Source organism: Bos indicus x Bos taurus, chromosome 11 (genome assembly GCF_003369695.1).
Source record: "Bos indicus x Bos taurus breed Angus x Brahman F1 hybrid chromosome 11, Bos_hybrid_MaternalHap_v2.0, whole genome shotgun sequence".
Lineage (NCBI taxonomy): Eukaryota > Metazoa > Chordata > Mammalia > Artiodactyla > Bovidae > Bos > Bos indicus x Bos taurus.
Window position 1 is genome coordinate 12,924,700 of NC_040086.1, and position 21,447 is coordinate 12,946,146.

At 56.7% G+C, this 21,447-nt stretch overlaps 1 protein-coding gene across 24 annotated transcripts in view; it reads right to left on the minus strand.

The window, feature by feature from the left end:
- Positions 1-21,447, minus strand: part of DYSF (dysferlin) — a 224,474-nt gene that overhangs the window by 97,971 nt on the left and 105,056 nt on the right. For all 24 annotated transcript variants that reach the window (XM_027554906.1, XM_027554921.1, XM_027554917.1 and 21 more), the window contains 8 exons: positions 20,073-20,265; positions 17,579-17,734; positions 14,200-14,331; positions 13,949-14,115; positions 13,031-13,145; positions 12,648-12,753; positions 12,255-12,397; positions 10,391-10,564 (listed from right to left, as the gene is read on the minus strand). In XM_027554906.1, coding sequence (XP_027410707.1) covers positions 10,391-10,564; positions 12,255-12,397; positions 12,648-12,753; positions 13,031-13,145; positions 13,949-14,115; positions 14,200-14,331; positions 17,579-17,734; positions 20,073-20,265 — 1,186 coding nt within the window. The remainder of the gene's footprint in view (positions 1-10,390; positions 10,565-12,254; positions 12,398-12,647; positions 12,754-13,030; positions 13,146-13,948; positions 14,116-14,199; positions 14,332-17,578; positions 17,735-20,072; positions 20,266-21,447) is intronic.

Consider the following 21,447-nt stretch of genomic DNA (forward strand, 5'->3'; position numbering starts at 1 on the left):
GGGCAACTCATTCATTTTACAGACCCTGAAGCTCGACATAGAGAACATCAGGCTGTCAGCCCCCGGGCATCGAGCTCCATGTCACACACTGGGAAGGTGGGGGGAATGTGCCTGGAGCTCACCACATGGGTCGGAGGAGGCAGCTGGGGATGCCACCGGAAAATCCAGTTCCTGAAACTCTGATTCCTCACCGTGAAGTGGCCATCGTGGTAACACTCACCTCGATGGGCTACTGAGGCAAATGCAGGGGTTTCCAGTCTTGGCACTGCTGACACTTGGGGTTGCATAACTCTTTGTTATGGGGGCTGTCCTGTACATTGGATGTTTACCAGCATCCCTGGAAGCTACATATTAGATGCCCATAGCTGCCCCCAGCTCTCCACTGTAACCACCAAAAACATCTGCAGACACTGTCAAATGTTCCCTGGGGTGGGCGTGGGATATAAATTGTCCTCAGCTGAGAGCCACTGGTGGAAATTAAATGAAATGTACCACGGCCCTGGACAGGTACCTGGCACATAATCAGATTCAGTGGTGCCAGTTTAACTCTTCCATCTCACCAGTCTCACGCTAAGAAATACCTCCCCCGCCTTAATCCCGGTCCTCTGACTTTAACTCTGGAATCCACCACCATCCCCCTGCCGCAGGACCTTTGCACTGGCTGTTCTCACCACCTGGAATGCCCTCCAGACAAGCTAACAAGTTCTTTCCTCAGCTCAGTCATCAGAGGCCTGGACACTTCCTTGACTACTGCCCTGCCTTCCTCAGCAGCCCCTGCCCAAATTCTCCAGACATCTCTGCTGCATCCATCTGTCCACGTGTGTAAGTAAGGCACGCACATTTCTTCATCCCCCGGCACCCAACCCAGCGTCTGGCACTTAGTAAGCATCCAGCGAAGATTTATCACATGGATCACCAGCATCCCCACCCTAAGGTATGTGCACAGCGCTCGGGTCTACAGTCCCAGGAAAAGGGAAAGAAACTGCATCAGACAGCACCTCACACCCTCCTGGAGCTCAGAGTCAGATGTCACCCGAGAAAGAGCGGGATGTAGGCTCACTTACCCCCCAGGAGGGGCCATTTGGAATGGAACAGAGTGGGCCCCCTGTTCAGGAAGGCTTTCAGGAGGAGGAGAAGAAAGAAGGGTGCTGAACAGGAGGAACAGCAGCACGCTGAAGGCCTGACCCCCACCCCCAAGATCAGGAAGACTTGACTACAGGAGTGAGGCCAGGGCAGGGCAGAGTTGGGAGAAGTAGGGCTGGCTTCCTTGTGCTCTCACTCAGACAGAGCCCTGAGCAGAGCCAGGCTGCAGGGCCGGCTGACGGTCTGGTTTCCACCCACCCACCTTCACCCCCACTCTACATTGACACTCTTCCCCAGGCCAGGCCCAGGGCATTGGGTTTCCCACAGTCACATTCCTGCCTCCATAGCTCATGCCGATGTGACTCCCAGGCTGGCGCTGGCAGCCACGCGGTCTGTGGCCACGCACTCGGTCTTGGGGCTAGCTGTGGGAGGGAGCCTGCTGCTCACCCAGGGACTGGGCGGCCTCCAACCCGCGGCTGCCCTGCTGGCGGCCTCGGCTCCCTGGAGGTGCCTGAGCTCAGGAGGGTGAGGAACTCTCCTTCCCAGGTATACCTGGCTCCTTCAGGCCACCCCCACCCCGAGCCAGTGGCCAAGCCACCTCCTCTGCTGAAGGCAGACGTCCCGGTACCCCGGCCACCACACCGGGAGGAGGTAGGGAGGTTCTCTGGAAAGAAGCAGCCTAGGAAGGGGACTCCTTGACCCACCTAAAGGGGATCCAAGACCAAGCACCAGACCACTGGTGTTTCTGAAAGTCTTTCTGCACATGGGCTGTCACACACATGCCTCCTTCCTCTGACAACACTCACACCCCCACACAGGGCCCAGAGGTCTGGTTCAGGATCTAGAAAGTGGAGGCAGGGAGGAGCAGAAGGGGCCAGAGTCAAGGTGGATGCGGCAAAAAGACACAAGCTGAGCAGCAGGGCTCCGCAGGGCTCAGTGAGTGGGGGACAGAACCACAGAAGCCACGCTCACGGCGGCCAGGAGACGGTGGAGCCTGCGAGGTGGCTCCAGGGGCCCCCAGGGAGACCCTGCTCCAGCAGAGTCAAGATTATGGGCTTCAGGGGCCAGCCGCACCCCACCTCCACCTTATGGGAAGGACTCAGTTCCCTCGTAGGATGGAGCCAAAGAGACAGGAAGCGTGCTGCAATGGGGAGCCCCCATCTCTTGCTTTAAGTAGACAGGATCAGGAAACCCTCGAGAGCAGCAGGAGCTGGAGCCGGCTGGCATGACTCAGGGGAGATCATTAAATCTCCGGCCATTCGCAAGCCATTTGTTAAACACAGCCATTTGTAAAAATTAAATCATATGAACGTGTAACTTCAGAAATTATTTTTAAAAGAAAGGCAATAAATCCTCCAACTCATCACTTCCAAATTACCCCACGACCTTTGTGAACCTGCTCCTGACACGCTTTCCATCTCGCGTGTCTGTGAGGTGGAAACTGTATAAACGCTGTGTGGCGGTGAGCTGCGCCCGTCTCCTCCATACCCACGGTCTGTGACTTCACATGGATAGCTTGAAACTGGCCATGGCACGGATAGTTACACCATATCGGCAAATGCTGCAGATAGAGCTGGATTTGTTTTCTGAATGTTTTTTCCAGAGAGCCAGTTGTACAACAGACAGGCCTCAGGTGACCCGCCAGGATCTCTTCTTCACCTGGGCTCTGCTGGGACATGCAATCAACAAATGGAGATACAGAGAAGAGCGCTCTAAGCCCTGTACAACCCCACCACTATCCGCAAGATTTTCCATAATGTTCAGGTGTGAAAAAGAATTATTACTTGAGGAAATACCGCTAAAAGAATCGTTGCTTGTTTCCTCTGTGCCTCAGTTTGCTACTCTGTAAAATGGGAGCACCGATAAACACCTACCTCTTAGGATTGTCAGGAGGCCTAACTGAGACGGCACACGAACAGGGCAGAGGGCACTGCCTGGCACGCAGCGCGGGCTCTAGAACAGTTCAGCTTTGTCCACACAGGGCCCGAGGGCTCTGCTGCAGCCACCCAGTGGCTGTGGCGGCCGGACGACAGCCACAGGCCACGTGCACAAGGACGAGCGTGGCCGCGCTAACACAGCCTTGTCTATACCAACAGGCAGAGAGCCGGACTGGGCCGCGGGCCGCCGTTTGCCAGCGCCCACTCTGTAGGGGAGATGGTTATTTTTGCTGTGCTGTTAGCACCTCCGTGAGTTAAGTGAGAAAGCTGAGGCCTGGAGATTCATGTGTTCCCCCAGGTCGCCTGGGAAATCCGCTGGCAGAGCCCAGGATCTCCCGGGACCCCTCAGGGCTCTTCCCAGCTCCTGCTTTCCTATCAGAGCTCAGCACCTGAGCAGAGATCTGTGTAGGATGGGACTAAGTGCCAAGTCAGGCCCTGGGGAGTCCACACCCGCGTCCCTGCCCTGGCTGCCTGGCCCCAGCTTCCAGGGAAACCCCACACAGGCCCACAGGCCAGGCCAGAGGAGGAGAACCCTGTGAAAGAGGAAGCTCTGGAACACACAGCCCTCCCTTCCCAATCAGGGCTGATTGCAACCTTAAGTGGAATAGCAGGCGAGTGTGCAACCCCATTTAATTTACAGCTGGAGCCAGGGCTTGAAAGCAGCTGTGAAACTCCTTACAAAGCTACTGGCCGGCCCCCCGGGAACTTGAGAGTGGAATTAGGAAACCTGGAGAATCCACAATGCCACGTGTGGGCTGGCGCGAGTGTCTGTGTTTGTGTGTACGTGTGTGTCCCTCCAGGCTTTCCAGGTCTCTGAAGTCTGCAGAGCACACTCAAATGGGTTTCAGGCCATGCCAGAGTGCCTCTGTAGTCAGGACAACTGTACATCCTGGTTGGCCTGGAATGGTCCGAGCTTAGCCTGTTTTCCAGCATGAATTTTAAGTCTCTAGACCAGACAATGGGCTTCCAGGTGGCGCTAGTGGTAAAGAACCTCCTGCCAATACAGGAGATATAAGAGATACAGGTTCAATCCCTGGGTAGGGAAGATCCCCGGGAGGAGGGCATAGCAACCCACTCCAGTATTCTTGCCTGGAGAATCCCCATGGACAGAGGAGCCTGGCGGGCTACAGTCCACAGGGTCGCAAAGAGTCGGATACGACTGCAGCGACTTAGCATGCATGCAGACCAGATGATAAATTATAAGGTCGCCCTAGCAACTGTGGACGCAGACCCTCATGCATGTATAATGGCACACATGGGGACGCCTGTCACATTCACCCCACTGGAACACCCGGTCCAGGCTTGCCCCTGTGCTGATATTCTGTCTCAGGTCCATGGACACACACGTTTCAACAGACACACTCAGGCTTCAGCATCCAGCTCTTGAGCAAGATAGACCCGAAGTCTGCATATTTAGAGGATTCATGCAGGTGGTCCTTCTATGCAGGGAGTCAGCAGCCCTCAACTCTCCCCACAGCACAATACCAGGTGTGACAAGTGCTCCACAAGGACATTCAAGAGACACAGAGCCACCTTCCAATGGCCCACACACCCAGCCAGGGGCCTTGGCCACTTAATAAGGCCAAGGCCTCTCATCTCCCGGGAGCTGCCCTCACTCAAAGTACCCACTCTAGGAAGTATGCCTAGGTGCCCTGCACATAACACCAGATTTCATCCAGGTCCAGAGATGGGCCTTGCCCTCCCCACCCACATCTGACCTCCTTTTCAGCCAGTTCAAACCCCAAATTACTCCTCTCTGGCACCAACCTCTCCCTGACCCCCTTCCTACCATTTCCAACTCCCCAGCTGCCCTTCTCTGCCCCTGACTGGTGCTGGGGATTCCTGTCTCTATGGATCCTCCGCACTTCAGGTCAGGACCCATAGAGACGGCCCTGCCAACCAATTGGAGGCTTCATGGCTGGAGTCAGTGGTTCCAACTGCCCAGAGAGGGCACGCTGCCTGGCTACAAGATGAGGAGGGGGCTGCACCCTGCCCAGGAAGCTCCCTGGGACCCCACTCAAGGGTCCTCTGTGAGGGAGGACTTCATGCCCTAACAGCAGTGGGGAGATGAACCTGAGAAGCCTGGCCTTGGTTCTAGAACTGACCATGCCGTGCTGCAGGGCAAACACCTTCTCAGGCCCGTTTCTTCTGGGATCACATTAGGGCTCAGAGTTCTAGAGCTGCGCTGTCCAACAGAACTTTCCATAAAGACAGAACTGTTCTATACTGTCCAATGGTAGCCACTAGCCAGGCATGGCAGTTCAGTTCTTGAAATGTGGCCAGTGTGACTGGCGAGCTGAATTTTCTTATTTTAATCACTTTAAATGTAAATTTAAATAGCCACACCTGGCTATTAGCGTAGTTCCAGAACCTCCGTCTCCCCAACTATAAAATGGGTATAATCATAAAATCCAGCCTTCTGGGGTCACTGTGAGGATGAAATGAGACAATGAACATATAGCTCTCAACCTGGTCTTTGGCACAAGGCAAAAGAGATTTTAGTAATTCTTACTCTATTTGAGACCCTTGCTTTTCTTGAGAACTGGAGAAAATCATAGGCCTCACCCTTACCCAACACAGACACACACTGCACACACCATATACATCCATACACACCACACACAGGCTTACACACACATGCACACAGATCACACATGCACACTCACAGCTCTGCACCCAATGTCAAGCACCCAGATGGAGAGTTCCTTCCAGCTCTAAAAATCTCCTGGGTGAGGAGTGCACTGGCCGAATCTGCATCTCCTCCTCTCCCTGCCCAGGCTCAGGCATCTCAGAAAACCCTTCCAGACTCTGCAGGCCGAGCGCAGAGACGGGGCTCTGGAAAAATCCTCGCGCAAGGAGGGCAGGCACAGGGCAAGGGCCACAGGATGGATTCTGTGAGCTCATCCCCAGCAGCCGTCACCAGGGTTCTCAGAGAGGCCGGTGGCGTCGGGAGGGGGTGACTGGGTCGGAGCCGGCGGTGGCGGTGGCGGCGGCAGCGAGGGGTGTGGGGCGAGGAGAGGGAGGCTGGATGGAACACGCTATAATAGCAGCTTTGTACTCTGCTTCCCAGCTCCCTGGGAACGCCAGGAAGATTATGAAACCCGGTGTCTTTGGGAATGCCAGGATATTAGCTGGAAAAAGAATAATACGAAAATAAAATAATGCTCGCGATGGAGACAGCAGACGATTAGCAGACAGAGCCAGGGCCTCCCGCTCCGCAGAGGGAGCCAGGCTTGGCCCCGGCAGAAGGTTTCAGGGAAAGGCTGCCCGTGCTAATGAGCAGACAGGGCCTGCCTTCCAGCGAGACGTCTTCAGGAGGGGAGCTGGCAAGTGAGGCCCGGCCTGCTGGTGGACTCATGGGCCAGGGGACGGGCAGTAGGAGGCAAGGGGGCGCCATAGGCCTGGCCCTTGGGCCCAGACATCTAGAAATGTCAGATTACCAGCAAGGCTACCTGGCCACCACCCACAGTCCTGGGTTCCTCCAAGCTCTGCCTCCCCAGGGCCTCCTCCAAGAAGCTCCCCTCATTAGATGCCGTCACTCTGGAATGACTCTCAGTCTGTACTTCAAAGATGCAGATTGTGTTGGGCTTATTTGCATTCAGATGTAAATATCCCTCCTCCTAATCAGACTGGGGTCTCCCATGAGCCAGGTCCATCAGACGGATCACTAGAAGAAAAGATCACCTTCTCCCACAAAGAAACAGAGAGGACATGTCACCTTTCCCTGCCTCCCTCTCTAGGACCCTGGCCACACACCTTCAGCCCGGAAGAGACAGCCCCCCTCCCCCAGAGGGGCATTCATTCAAGTAGGGGGCCGATATGACTGCCTCCCTCATCTTCAGGATGTTCTATGCAGCTGACATCCTGGCTACTCAAAGACGGTCCTGAGATCAGCAATGTCAGCATCCCTGGAGGCCTGTTAGAAATGAAGACTCTCAAGCCCCACTCAGACATCAGATCAAAAGTGTGCATTTTAACAAGATCCCTAGATGGATCCTAAGTTCAATTAAAACAGAATCACTTCTTTACATGGGTTATGTCTTCATTCCTTACAAGGACCCATGGATGTAGTAATTTTCATAAGGTAACAGAGTTGCTAAAGAGACAAGTAACCTATCCTTAGTGGAAGCAGAGGAAGCAACATTCAAACCAAACCGGTGCCATTCAGAAGCCTCACCCACCCACTTCCACACTCCTGCCAAGGGAATCAGCAGGCATCAGTGACCAGTGGGCAAAGGCCAGTACCTGGAACAATTAGATTGGTCCTGACGTCCAGAAAACCCAACCGTCTGCCCTGATGCTAGAGCATCAGTTCTCCCCGGGATGAAGGACAGCAGACTCGGGAATGGGCACCCAGGCTGTCCTTGGTCCTGGCAGGAGGCAGGTAAACGTGACCATGGAAGGACAGTGTGTGTGTGTGAGTGTGTGTGTGTGTGTGTGTGTGTGCACGCATCTGTGTGTGTGCTCTCATGCTGATGAGGGGTGGTCTTTGGCTCAAGTAGAGTGATCTAGTCAGTTCCTATCCAATGGGCCTGTGGCCCTGTCCAAATGCTGGTCACACCTAAAGACTGTGTCCTCCAGTCTTCACAGATCCAGCCACTCTGACCACTGTCCGCCTCTGGCTCCCTATATCAGCAAAGCTCCCCCAGGACTCCAGGCTTCACTGCCCTGATTTCTTCCACAGATCACAGGCGGCTCACATCTGCATCACTACCAGTCACCTTCCCATTTGACTTGACATTTGATTTCAGGGCTCCCTCACAACATTTTCTCCCACGTAAAGAGTAAACGGATTCGTTTCTCAGTTCTGGGAAATGCCCGCCTTCACTCTCCCAGTCACCGAGCCATGAAAGCTTGGCAGTGGGTCCCCCAGCCTCGCTCGCCTTCTTCCCCTCAATCCCCGCCAGCCCCGGAGCCGTCCACGCTTTCCTCCACGTGTCTCGGGGCCACCTCTGGCCTGGCGCCCTCTCTCCTCCCAGCCCCCTCCCTCCCCTCGCAGCTGACGCTCAGCCCCCCACACACCCGGTCTCCCTGCCCTGGGGCCGCCTGGCAGGCAGCCGCCAGATCCATCTTCCTCACACAGCACTTCACGGTGTGTGTCACACTCACCAGGGCCAACCGTGAACTCATCGCAGCCCCAGGCCCACCCACCCCACAGCCTGGCGAGGGGAGTGGCCCTACTGCCCATCCGGCGGAGCCTCTGACACCCGATTGACCCTTCCCTCCCCAAGCCTTGCCACTCTACCTCCGTCCATTCCACTCTCTTGGCTCCCACCCCAGATGGTCACCTGCTCCCAGATCTCTAACCAAGCCTCCTGGGGGTCTCGTGATGGAAGGCTCTCCCTCCCCTGCCATCCTCCATGGCTACTTGATGAGGGCCCTAAATCCCAGCTCTGACCAGGGCGCTCCTCCTCCCCTTGACAGTCCACACTCGCTCCCTACTGCTTATTCAAGAGCACCGTGGTCATCTGCACTCTGTGCCCAGCACCGGTGAGTCTTGTTTCCTTCTCAGATGCTCTTCTCCCCAACCTGGTGGGGCTGTCGACCACAAAGAAAAGGGGAGCGTGACCAAGACAGTCAATCAGAACATTCCGTTCCTCGCCCTCGGGCTCAGGCACTGGCATGGGCACAGGGCCCAGGAGAGCTGGTCAGTCGCACACGAGATGGCCCTGGCCTCCCTGAGAAAGTACACTCTCCCCCCTGGGGTCTCCAGCTGTGAGGAAAGAGAGAAGGCCAGCTGGGCTCTGCTGGCTGTAAAGACGGTGGCAGCCTCCGTCACGGGCACCATCTTTGCCACCACATGGAATAAGCCAGTGTGAGAATGGGGCCAAGGCCGCGGAGCGAGTCAGAAACACAGAGTCCCAGGGACACTGTGTGAGCCCCTGGCTCCTGCCAGGCCTGATGCCTGATTCACCTCGTGGTGAATCAGATTCCCAGCCATCTGAGCCTTAAGCTCTTTTCCTCTCTTCAGCCCACTTCGGTTGCATTTCTATCTGATGAAAACAAGCCCTGTCCCCGTAGGGGGCAGCACCCTCAGACCTGGCCCTGCCTCTGAGGTCTGCCAAGGTCTTTACTCCCTGCCCCTCAGTGGAAGCCACACAAGCTCCCCCACGCCCTGCCCTGTGCCCGAGCCAGGCCCCTTCCAACAGGACAAAGAGATCCCCGGCCGCGGCTGCTCCAGCCTGGGTGGCAGTTCCAACCCCCTGCCCTCCGGCACCATACCAGCCTGAGCACCAGCTCAGGGGCCCAGAGAGCCCAGAGCTCCGCCCCCTCCTTCAGCCTCCCTACCACTTGGCCCCCAGACCGGGAGGGGCTCCCTCTAGAGCCTCTGACATCACCCGGCCCCAAGGGGGTTCCATCTCCCATACCGTCACCCCTGGACATGGCCCCCCGTAGGTCCTGGGAGTGGCCGAGCTTCCAGGCCCTGCCCAGGCCCCCTCAGGGCCACTGCCAGCTTCCACTCCTTTTTCTGTAGCCATCCCATCAGGTCGGGGGGCCCTCCCCACTGTACTTCCTGGCTGAGGGCTAAGACCCACTGCTCCTCACCCAGACCAAACACTTATATGTACTCAAATACACACACAGTGGGCTCATGAAGACACACTCAGATTCTATTAGCCAGTAAAGCTGGTGAGACCTACTCCCATGGGTCACAGCGCAAAGGCCTGTCCCCCACCCAGGGGGAAGGCTGTCCTATCTGGATTTCAGAGGTGACATCTCCTCATGGGCATCTCACCCCCAACTCTGGAAATCCCCAGACCAACAGAGCAGGGGACAGGCTATCCCCTGGTCCCAAATGTCCCCATTTGGTCCGTCCAGGAAGCGTGAACACATCTTTTCTGTGGAACACATCATCCAGACCCTGGATAACTTTGATCTGACCCTCACTCCACTAGCTCTGGGAAGGGGTCTCTAAGGCACCTCTCTCCCCAGATTCTCGGGACGCCCACGAGATAGCCTCTGCCTCAGGAGGATCCAAGTCCACCCGAGGACATTCAGGGTCTCTGAACCCCTCTGGCTACTCCCCTGGGCCGGGCCAAAGCCTCCCAGGCCCATCCCCAGGCCAGCTAGCCTCTTCAGAGGAGACAGGTCCCTTGGCCTCAGTCACAGGTCAGAGCACCAGAAGTCCAGGCCCTCTCCCTGCTCCCATCTCAATTGCCAAAGTAGTAGTGGGTCTTCTGGTGCCAAGAAACAAGCTATTCTGTTTCAGGAGAATACCCAGAGTGGTGTCCATATCCCCACATGCAACCCCAGGGGACCAAATTCACAGTCCCATCCCGGGGCCCCCTGCACCTCACCTTCGTCAGCCCTAAGCAGCCCTGGAAAAACATGTTGCACCCAGTCGACCCCAGAAAGGCATGGCCACATACCAGGGCCCCCTCAAGGGCAAACACAGCCGCAGGCCCTGTCTTCTCCAAGGGCTCCATGCGGCGGCGCCAGCGGCGACGACGAAAGGCGTCTGTCTTGCGGTACTCCAGATGGAACTTCCAGCCGAAGAGCGAGGCGTACTCCCAGCCCTCGCCCTCTGCCTCCGCCTGCCTGTGCTGCATGGGAGAACAGGCCAGACTCAGGGGCTGCTTGGCAGGTTGGCAGGGAGTCCCGGGCTGGGCTCCAGCTGTGCCCTTCTTGCCCTCCGGGACTCCCCACACGCACACCCTGCATCATCACCCTGCAGGTAGGAAAACCTGGGAGGGACCCCTGGAGGAGGGGCTTCTGAGCGGTTTCTGCAATGACAAGAGTCCCAGGTCAGGAAATCAGAGGCTCCCTGGGCTGTGGGGAGATCCAAGGAGCCAAGAAAGGAAGGTAGACTGAGCAGTGATGAAAACACTGGGCTTTTGGTTTGTTTGTTTATTTGGATTCTAGGTGGATTTCGTGAACCCAAGGTTTCCTTGTAATTTCCTTTTTCTTCTTCATATTCCGACTTATAAAAAAGGAAATGGATCTGCAATTCGGAGGCAAAATGAATAGCTCATTTCCCAGACATAGGTTGTTTCTCCACGAGGTGAGACCTACAACAGTGCGGAGAGACCCCCCAGACTTCCTCCAAGGGGGCCCTTTCCCATCTTGGAGGGAGTCCCAGAAGCCCCTTCCCACCATCTCATGACCTGAGATGATCCTCAGGGCCATGAGCTCAGCGCCAGTCCCAAGGCTGGCTGTGTCCCTCTGCGGGGCGATGCCGGTGGTGAGGGGGCAGGCGAGGCACAGCGCCTGGCAAGACTTCGCCTCTGTCCCCTGGGTGCCCTCATAGGCACAGTGGCGTCTGTCTGGTTCATGACACCAGGAACAGCCCAAAAGCCTGGCCTCTCCTGGGACCCAGTGACCTTCCTCTCTAGAGTCTCTGTAACCAAAGAGAGAAGGGACTTGGGTCATGCCAAAGGCTATTCCTGGACTGGAGGGGAGGCCTAGTTCTCGAGCCAAAATTCCAACGTGTGCCTGGAAAGGAAGGACACAGGCCAAGAGGGTTCCGGGGAGGCAGGCACGCAGAACGCGAGCGTCTGGGTGACCCCGGAAGCAGGTGCAGGCAGGTGTGTGCTCACACAAGCTCGCTCTGCACCTGTCTGCATCCTGGGGTATCTGGGCATGGCTGTGGGCAGGGGTGCTCACACTTGAACATGCCCTCTGGTAAATGCTGACTGAGCCCACCCAGGCTCTTTGACTAGCAGCACCCTCATCCGCAGCAGGCCCCTTCTCCGCGGAATTGGCCATGCTGGAGGGAACAGGCTTCCTGGGGAGGGTATGCAGCTAGCCCACCCCAGCAACCCCAGTCAGTGACTGATGGCTAAGGTGGTACAAACCCAGCCCCCTTGCCTCCAGGTGAGGAGAGCGCTGTGGTGCTCCAGGTTGAGCCCCTTTCTGAGCCACAGTTCAAGTCAAAACCGTCTTGCCTGGGACCACAGTCTTGCTCTTGGCACCCGAGAGCTCTGCCTCAACAAACTGCAGGTAGCCAAGCTCCTATCTCAGACTCTGCCCCAAGGCCACCCAGCCACAGACACGCCCGAGGCACACCTTCACCCCTTCCAGGGGATGCTGAACACATCCCCACGCATAGTCGTGGGCGTTTGGGTGCTTTCTGTCCATGAGCACCTGTGTGAGCGACACGTGATCTTCGAGCATCTCGAGTGCTTGTCTTGCACACGCCCCCTGCGTGCGTGTGTGCACAGAGGTGTGCACTGTGCCCAGCTGGCCTCCCCTGCCCAGGGCCTCACCTCTGCCCACCTCCACCCCCGGGCTCACCCGCTTCAACGCCTCCATCTGGCTGAGGTCCCTCCGGCGCAGACGGACCCAGCGCCGCCGCCGGTGTGTGTAGTACATCTTCTCGGCAGGGACCCAGTGCCTCGGCTTCCGGTCCGGCGGGATGGTGATGCTGTACTCCCAGCCTGGGGGAGAGGCGCCCATCGTTCATGGCCTGGCCATCTCCCACTCAGCATTTGGAGGACATTCACAGACTTTCAAGTGGCCACCGATTCCCGATTTGTAGTTTGAAGTAAGGACTCCCCAGGAGGTCCCCCAGATGAACTAGCCCAGTGAAGGCCAGTACCCCAAGTCCAAGGGCTCTGCCTCTAGTTGTCCCCACCAACATGCCTCACAAGACTGCTGGGTGCTCAGGGGGCTCCACACGCCGCCCACCTTGTTCATCGACAGCCCGATTCAGGTCCGTGGACCACTCTTCATCTTCCCACTTCCAGCCCAGCGGGCACTCGATGTCATCCTTGGGAAGCACCTTCTCCCCGTTCTAGAGTGACACGGGTCAGGCAAGCGTGAGAAGAGACGGATGGGGAGATGAGAAGATGCAACCTGACGCTGCACACTCTCAAAGCCCCAGGTGTCACTTGGGGTCCGTGTCCGACCCTTGCCAGACCTCTCACTGGCCCTGTGAAAGCCCAAGCGTGGGTGCTGGGGCTGTGGGAGCAGGGGAGAACGTTCTTCTCTCAGTCACAGGCCCTTCCTGGGCCTAAATGCCCAGGACCCTGGGAAAGCAGAGCCCACTTGCCCCCAGAGCACCCCCTTACCACATCCGTGTAGTTGTCACTCATGTAGATCCACTGGCCTCCAGGGAGCCGGGTCTGGTTCTCAAATACCTCCTCCACGAAGCTCAGGTGGCCAGCATCAGTGTCGTGAAGCAGTCTGCGGACAGGGGTGAGTCAGAGTCTCTGCCAACACCCCCACCCATCCACACCCTCCGGCAGAGCACTCCAGGGCCTGGGCCAACCTTTCTGTGTCAGCCTCACTTCCAACCAACAACAGGAGAGATGAGGGGAAGAGACAGGAAGGGCAGCGAGTCAAGGGGACGGAAGACAACGTCACCACCAAGATAGAGAAAGAAACAGGGAAACCAACTGAAGACTCCAAATACCCTGTGGGAATTTGAAGCTCAGTAGATAGTTGCAGAAATGTCAAAGATTATCAGGCTACATACTTAAGATCTGAGTAGGTGACTACGATAGGCATTGCTCTTCAATTTTTAAAGAGTTAAAAAAAAAAAAAAAAAACTGTTGAATATCAACCGAAATAGAAAAAGAGAGAGGAGGAAGAGGTAGAGATGGCAATGCAGTTGGAGAAGGATAAGGCTGTTCTGAGAGGCACTAAGGGAGAGGGGGCCTGAGACGGGAGAGGGACCGAGACGGGAGAGGGATTAACATGCAGAGGAGAGAGCAGGCTTTCTCTGGCATCTTGGAGGAAAGGGCTGTAACCAATGGATGCAAAGTCTACTGGATGTCAGCTTAGGTTTAATCAGAAAGGACTTTCTGATCATTAGAGCCCTTTGAGCAGAGAATGCTGCCTCGTGAGCCCAGGAGAGTTCAAGGGAGTCACTATGACCAACGTAGGGGCAGAGCAGACAGAGACCCTTTCACAGAAATGGCTGGGGCAGAGGGGGTCTCCAAGCCCTCCCTGCCCACATCTCCAAGCCCTCCCTGCCCACAACTCACGTCTTCTCTGGACACACGAACCAGTCTCCAGCCCAGGCCCAGCCAGCTGAGGGGCGGAAGCTGTCCTTGGGTAGCTTGATCCTGCCCGTGATGTCAGAAAACTTGGGGTAGGTGAGGCCAGTTGTGCCCCAGTTCCCAACCAGGGCCAGCTTGGTCTGGTTCTCATACTGGAGAGTGAGCAACAGGGAAGTGAGCAGGCCTGCAGTAGCTCAGGGGCTGGGGGCAGGGTGGGCAGGCGGTCAGGCACTCACAGTTTCAGCGAAGACGGAGAGCTTGCCCTCAGCAAACTGGTTGAACTCCTTTTCATCCACAGAGAGTCCAAACCAGAGCCTGACCCGAATCTGCACCGGCATCCGGGCTCTGGGCACCCCTTCCATCGGATACTGGGTACCAGAGAAGGAAAGAAACCCACAGTCCCCTTCAGAGTCAGGATGTCTCAACTTGCAGGGCCTCCAGGCCTGGGCATACCAGCCTGTCACCCCATCAGGGTGGGCCCTATTGGGGGACTTCTCAGAAGTTCACAGACGACTGAGAAACCTCACCAAGATTCCTTCCCATCAAAAGAGAAGACGGCATTCCTCCCATCCAGGTGCTCTTTGCAGAGACGGGCTGTGTCGAGACCAGGAGCCCCATTCTCCCCTCTCCCACTGCATCCTCACTTCTGCTCTCTCCTAGAATAGCATGGTCCCGTGGAAATTTCTGTTACAGTGGAAATGGCTTTTTACATTTGCAGAGTTCAATGCACCAGCTCCATGTGGCAACTGAGCAGTTAAAATGTAGCTGGTATGACTGAGAAACTAAATTTTTAGTTTTATTTCATTTAAATTTAAATAACCACATATGGCTAGCATATTGGATGGTGCGGTTCTAGAACATGTCTCTATAAGAGAAAGAAAGGTCTGAAAAGGGGAGAGGTTAAAGCCTCTCTATTCAGTTTCAGTTTTGGGTTTTGTTTTTTTTTTTCAGGGGTTTTTGGCTGGATGTTGTATCATCTGATATCCCCACCCTTTCAAGTGCTTATCAGCATGTTAACCGCTATTCACTGGTCTTCAACTGCTTTTTATCCTGAAACTTTCAGAAGCTCTGCCAAAACAGAATAACCACAACAACCCAACATAAAACATTTATTCTCCACAACTGCTTCACCATTTGATTGAAATCAAGGGTCAGATACGGCCTAAGGAACAGAAGTGCCTCACTTTCAGAATAACACACAGTCCCCTAGAGGAAGTAACACATTAAGTATCCAGGCTTCATGTGCCTGAGCTTGGAGGAGTGTCTCTGCTGGGACATGGAGCTGAATGAGATGAGAAAGTCACTTTGGTGGGTTTAGAGGAGGAAAGGGAGTCTCTCCAACCAGTAGAAGAGGCCTGGATCCCCAGAGCGGGAGCCCAGGCCAGGTAAGAGGATCAGAAAGGGGTGGTCATGCCAGGGCATCAGCAATCTCACCCTTCACCCAGCCTCTCTGTCTTGATTCATCCTCAGTGAAGCCTAGAGGAGCCCCTGACCCCAAGTGTCACCCCTCGGAAACCTCCCTATGACTGTTTGCTTCGGTGTCCTCTCCCCTGGGGTGGTTAGTAGCCTTTTCCCCTCCAAACCACCAGCCCCAGGGAGATGGCAGGAATGCCTGACCCCCCTCTTCCCCCATCCGCCCCCAGTCTCTCCCCTGCCCTCCCCCAGACAGGGCCAGCCTGCTGGACCCAAAATAGCAACAGCAAATAAAGAAATGTCTAGTTTGGGGCTCCTCTCCCTCTCTGCTGGTGCTCATTTTTTCCAACTTTGGTTTAACTTAAGAAACACCAATGTTTTCTTGGTCTCTGCTTGCTGCCAACATTTTTGTAGAGCTTGCTCAGGAGCTACTGGCGGGGCTCATAAACTCAGTGGGGAAGACTTCGAGAAACAATCTTATATCTTTTTTTTTTTTTTCTTGCTTGGGATCAGAAAAATTTTTCAGTTTGCATTTCCCTGAGGCTGCAGGGCCAAGAGGTCAGAGCCTGATGCTCATTCCGTTCACAGGCGTCTACCAGGCCCGTTCCTGCAGCCTCACCTCCACTGCAGCCTGACAGTCTGGTTAACCCTGTTCAGATGTGGCCGCTCCTGGAGTTCCTTTCCCATCTGCCCAACCAGGCAAGGAGCTGGCTTGGGAGAGAAGAAAGCAGGATGCTAGGAGGTTGGGATCTCACGAGGAAAATGTCCCAGGTGGGAGGGCCAGCCCACTGCCTCATACCCCTGCCCTCTTTCTAGGCAAAGCCAGCTGTCCTCTGAAGCACCAATGACCTGCATGTAGACTTCTGATCATCCCTGGCTTTGTGATGGCCTCCAGTCACGATGCTGGTGGAGCCTCCTCTCCCCAGGGGGCAAAGAGCTCCCCAGAAGGAAAAGGGGAGAAGAGAAGAAAAAAAATTGTATTCATTGATCACCTAGTTCCAGGAAGATCCTTGACTTGTGCTACCTAATTCCATGCTCAATGCTGTAATCAGGGCAGTCTGATCTTTATTCTATAGGTAGGAAAACAGCATTCAGAGAGATTGGGCAATCTGCCCAAGGACACACAGTATTTCAGCCAACCTACAACCTGTCCACACACACTGTGCCTTTGAAAGCTGTCTCCTCTGCCCACCTCAGAGGGCAGCGAGAATGACTGGCCAGTGTATGAATGGATCGGCCAATAGCCACTCAGAGGTTGGAGGCTAAGGTTAGTCCACAGTGACTTCCTGGAAGAGGTGAGATGGAAGGAGGCTCTGGTGTGGATGGGAAGAGACAGGGGAGGGAAGGTTGAAGGCCAGGCAGTTCATGATGCCAGCAGAGCCATCTGGAGTCAGCCCCATGCAGTGAGCGGCAGGCTCACTCCCCAGGCCTCCTCCTCGATCAGAGCAGCCTCAGTGACGGCTCTCTACACGCAGACCCTCGCCTGGGCCGCAGCAGCCACAGCTCAGAGAGGGGTGTCCCTGAACTGTGTCCCGACCAGCCGGCCACAGCCCCCTGACCAAGGTTCGTGTATCCCCACATGAACCCGGAGAAGAAAGCAGGCATCTTCAGGCACCTGCTCACTTCCCTGTCACCCACCCCCAAGGCTGAAAGAAGACGGTGGGGGAGCAAGGATGGGTGGGAGGAGAAAGGGCAGGGGAGGTGGGGACCAAAGGATGGAAGGGACAGGGTTATCTGGTCCCAGGCCTCCGATGAGCAGAGCCACGGGCACAGCCAGCGCCCACACATCAGCCTTAACACGGGGAGGAACTCTAACCAGAGTGTGACTCTGCCTGGAGCCAAACCCTCTGGAGGGTGGAAGCAGGTCTGTGCCAGGACTCCTAAAGGTTGGCCGTGGGGGCTGAGGGCTGAGGCCGCCCCCACCAGGGAGCTGGCTGGAGAGGAGCACAGCCTTCGGGGTCAGCCCCCCATTCATTCCAAGCACCCCCTGATTCTCACCTACTCGCTTTCCAAACCAAGTGCATGGGGTCTAGGGACTTTGTGGGAGGAGGGGAGAAGGGAAGTCTTTCTGTGGCAGCCCTCGGTCCCTTCAGAGAGCAGAGACTTGAAATTCTGAGCCTGACAGAAAACAGGGAACCGGAGGGAAGTGGACCACCCTAGGGGTAAGAGAGTATGACCACAACTTAAGGGAAAACAACCCACTTTCAGAAATATCGTCTGCAGTTTTCCACAGTTCTTGCCACAGTAGCTGGTGCCCCGGCGGGAGAAGAGGACCTCATGGGCAGGCACCCGCTGGTACGCCACCCGCTTGTCCCCCTGAAGCATCCAGATGACGATGTCAGGCAGGCTGTTCTGGGGCTGGAGAGAGGGTGGCAGTCAGGGTAGGGACGACGGTACCTCCCAGCCCGCGCCCTCAGCCCACCACAAGTGAGCCAGCCTCCGCAGGCCTCTCCTCCAAGCTCCTACCCTCGGGTGTCCCCTGACTCCCCAGGGCTGGCTGGGCACCTGTATCTTCAGCAGCTATGAGCCCTCAAGGAGAGGATGCCAGGCTGCCCCCAGCTCACAGGAGTAGCCCACCAGGAATTCACTGCTGTGCATTCACATTTTCTGGGAAGAGACCCTCCTGCCTGGAGCCCCAAGTTCTTAGACCCCTCCACTGGGGAGTAGAGAAATGCTGACTTGACCCTAGAGATGACATTACACCTAAGAGCCACCCCCTTCCCGACTCCTGACAGCAGCTGTGAATCTGCTGGAAGAGGCGAGCCTCTTCCCAGAGGACACCGGGCCCTTCTCCCTCTAACAGCAGGGGCTCGGGGGTCTGGCCCTTTTCTGGGGCCACTGACACAGGGCTCTGAAAACGGAGGGCCCTGGAGTGCTTCCACGCCTCTAGGGAGAACTGCTCCCAGATGCCACACTCAGGAGAGGTGGTCCGTCGGCTAAATCCATCTGCTCCCAAGGCCTGTGCTCTGTGGGAGGGGCTGCTGGGCGGCACCCTCCCTTAGCGTCTCCCTGCGTGTCACTTCCCCCCTGCAGCCGGGAGGCAGCACAGGCGAGGAAACTCAGGCTCAAAGAGGCGAGGAGCCAGGCTTTTCTGATTCTAAATATGTGTCCCTAACCACAGCACCAAGTGTGGTCCCGCAGCTCCACCTGGACACTTGCCGGAAGTGCAGATGCTCAGGCCCCACCCCAGATGCGAGATCAGGTGGGGCTTGGACCCTGTGCTGACACGCCCTTCGGGGGATTCTGAAGCACACTCAAATTTGAGAAAGGCTCCCTCCCATTTCCTCCACAATCCTTAGTGCTCCTGTCACCTTAACCACTCCCAGCCACGACACAGTCTGCGCTGAGGGTTCCGGAGTCTGGGCCAAGATGTGGAAGGCAGTCTGTGACCCCAGGGGATGGTCCACAGCCACTTCCAGGGGTCATCCTGGGCTTGAGCAGCACAGTGGCACCCAAGTAACCAGTCATATGTTAGAGGCCCCACTTGGGGAAGAGACAACACGGACCCTTCAGGCCACTTCCCCTCCAGACCACCCCTTCCACCTCCTGGGCCCTCTTCTCCCCACTCAGGCTCTGGCCTTCTCTGCACACCCCTTCTGCAGAGATCATGCCTCACGACCTCCCTCCCTGGGGGTCCCACATGGCTCTGGCCAGGGCGGTCAGCACCTGTGTCCACCCATGACATATGGGCAGACCTTTCTCCTCATTCTAGACACATCTGTGGCCTGCCTGCTTCCCTGGAGACCTGGTGGGGGCATCTGACCCCAGAGGGCAGAGGGTTCAGGGTGTAGATGCAACATTACTACAGGTGCAGCCTCCTCAAGCCTGGGGCTCAGGAGCATCCGGGCGGGCAGGAAACACAGGGTCCTGTGAGGCAGGCTCGAGGCAGACAGGTAGGTGGGGAGGTGGGGCTGGGTCCCTGGGGAAGGGGACCCTGGCACTGGACCAGGCGCCCCGGATTCTGGTCCCAGCTCTGTCTCTGACATACTTTGGCACCATTTGCGCTAAGTCTCTTCAGTCATGTGTGACTTTTTGTGACCCTCTGGCCTGAAGCCTACCAGGCTCCTCTGTCCATGAGATTTTCCTGGCAAGAATACTTGAGCGGGTTGCCACGCCATCCTCCAGGGGATCTTCCTGACCCAGGGACCAAACCCACGTCTCCTGCTACTCCTGCACTACAGGCGGATTCTTTACCACTGAGGCACCTGGGAAGCCATCGGCAGCATTTATGAAGCACATTTATTGAGCATATTTGGGGGCATTTTTGAACTTCCCTGGTGACTCAGATGGTAAAGCATCTGCCTACAACGTGGGAGACCCAGGTTCGATCCCTGGGTCGGGAAGATCCTCTGGAGAAGGAAATGGCAACCCACTCTACTACTCTTGCCTGGAAAATCCCATGGATGGAGGAGCATGGTGGGCTACAGTCCATGGGGTCGCAAAGAGTCAGATATGACGGAGTGACTTCACTTTCTTTCTTCGGGGGCATTTATCAAGCACCTACTACATGCCAGATTCTGGGCTGGGCCCCACCACACCCAGTATCCCCTCTGAAGGCAAACATGGAGGCTCAGAGAGATTAAGTCACCTCCCCAAGGTTACCCAGCAACAGAGCCAGTTTGGACCAGACATCCCCCTGCCCCTCCCAGCTCTGACATCCCAGGCAGGAAGGAAGGCACCTCCCAGGGTCAGCTACCTCGTCAGCCAGGGCACGGAGCCGCAGGAGCCAGTCCTCAGCCTGCTCCAGGGCAGCGGGGAGCTCACTGTGGCCGAGCTTCAGGGCCTGGGCCGCCTCGGTGATCTGGCTCAGGTGGCGGGTGCGCAGCTGGTACAGGTACTGGTCCAGGTGGGTGGCAGAGGGCATCTCCTGGACATCACCCAGGGGTTGGCTATGACGGACAGAGACGGATTTGCCTGATGAGCCAGAGCCCAGCACTCACCCGGGCCCGGACATACACACAGGCGTGTACACGTGTGCACAGGCACTCACAAGAGGCCTCAAACCCTCAGCCTCCTGCTGGCTGCTCCACCTGCCCTGGGTGCCTCCTCCAGCCACCTCCTCCAGGAAGCCTGCCCCAACCACCCTGGCCAGAGTGCCTCCTGCTCTGAAGTACCTCTCTGTTCTGAGGCTGCCTGTCTGGAACCTACCCTCTCAGCCTCCAGTTCTGTGACCTCTTTCACCTGTGCATCCCCTCTGCCCAACTGACTGCAAGCCCCCAGAGGCCCAGTAGGTCCCTCCTGCCCCCGCTGCACCCTCCTAGAGCAGAGGCCTGAGCACTAAGTTGCCTTTGGCTGAAACGAATCCATTCTGTTGTACACACACTTTCTTCAAGAAGGAAATTTATGGACCCCTGACAAGCCACTGCAGACGCTGTGGGGAGGCCAGCAGCCAGCAGCACAGATGGGTCGACCCAGGGCGGCCCCACAGCACCCCTCCCAGAACCCTCTGCCTTGGGAAGCCTTTGGAGAGGAGGTGGGGGTACACGCAGTCCCAGAAACACGGCCCCAAGCCTCCAGTAGGGGGGTTGGGTTTAAACTCAACCCTATTTGGAGGCGTAGAACTCTGACCACCCTCATCCAAAGGCTGGGCTCCCTGCCTGGGCGCCCCTTTATACGGCTCCTCCGGCCCACACCAAGGCCCAGGGTCAGTCAGTACGCACACAGGGGTCACAGAGGGCGGAAGGGGCGGGTGGCGGCCTCTGTGCTCTTCTCACCGGGCAGGACTCCTCCAGATTACTTGGGCTCCAGGGCACGGGCCGCCCCACCCCCTCTAAGCCCTTGACTCGCAAACAGGACATCAGTCAAGCCCGCTTGCTCACCAGATCTGCTCCCACCACTCGCAGCCACCCCCCACCTCACGTTCCCTCCCCGCGGTGTCTCGACTCCCGGCTCCCGGCTGATTTATTTTTCTGCCAATTTCCCCGAGCTATGCAGAACCAATTACCGCCGAGCGCAGCGGCACCGCCGCCGCCAGATACACCACTCTGGCAGGCCCTCGGCGCACTACATTTTTCCTGTTATTTTTTTTAATTGAATTTTTAGGGTGGGGGGAGCAGTACGCAAACTCCATC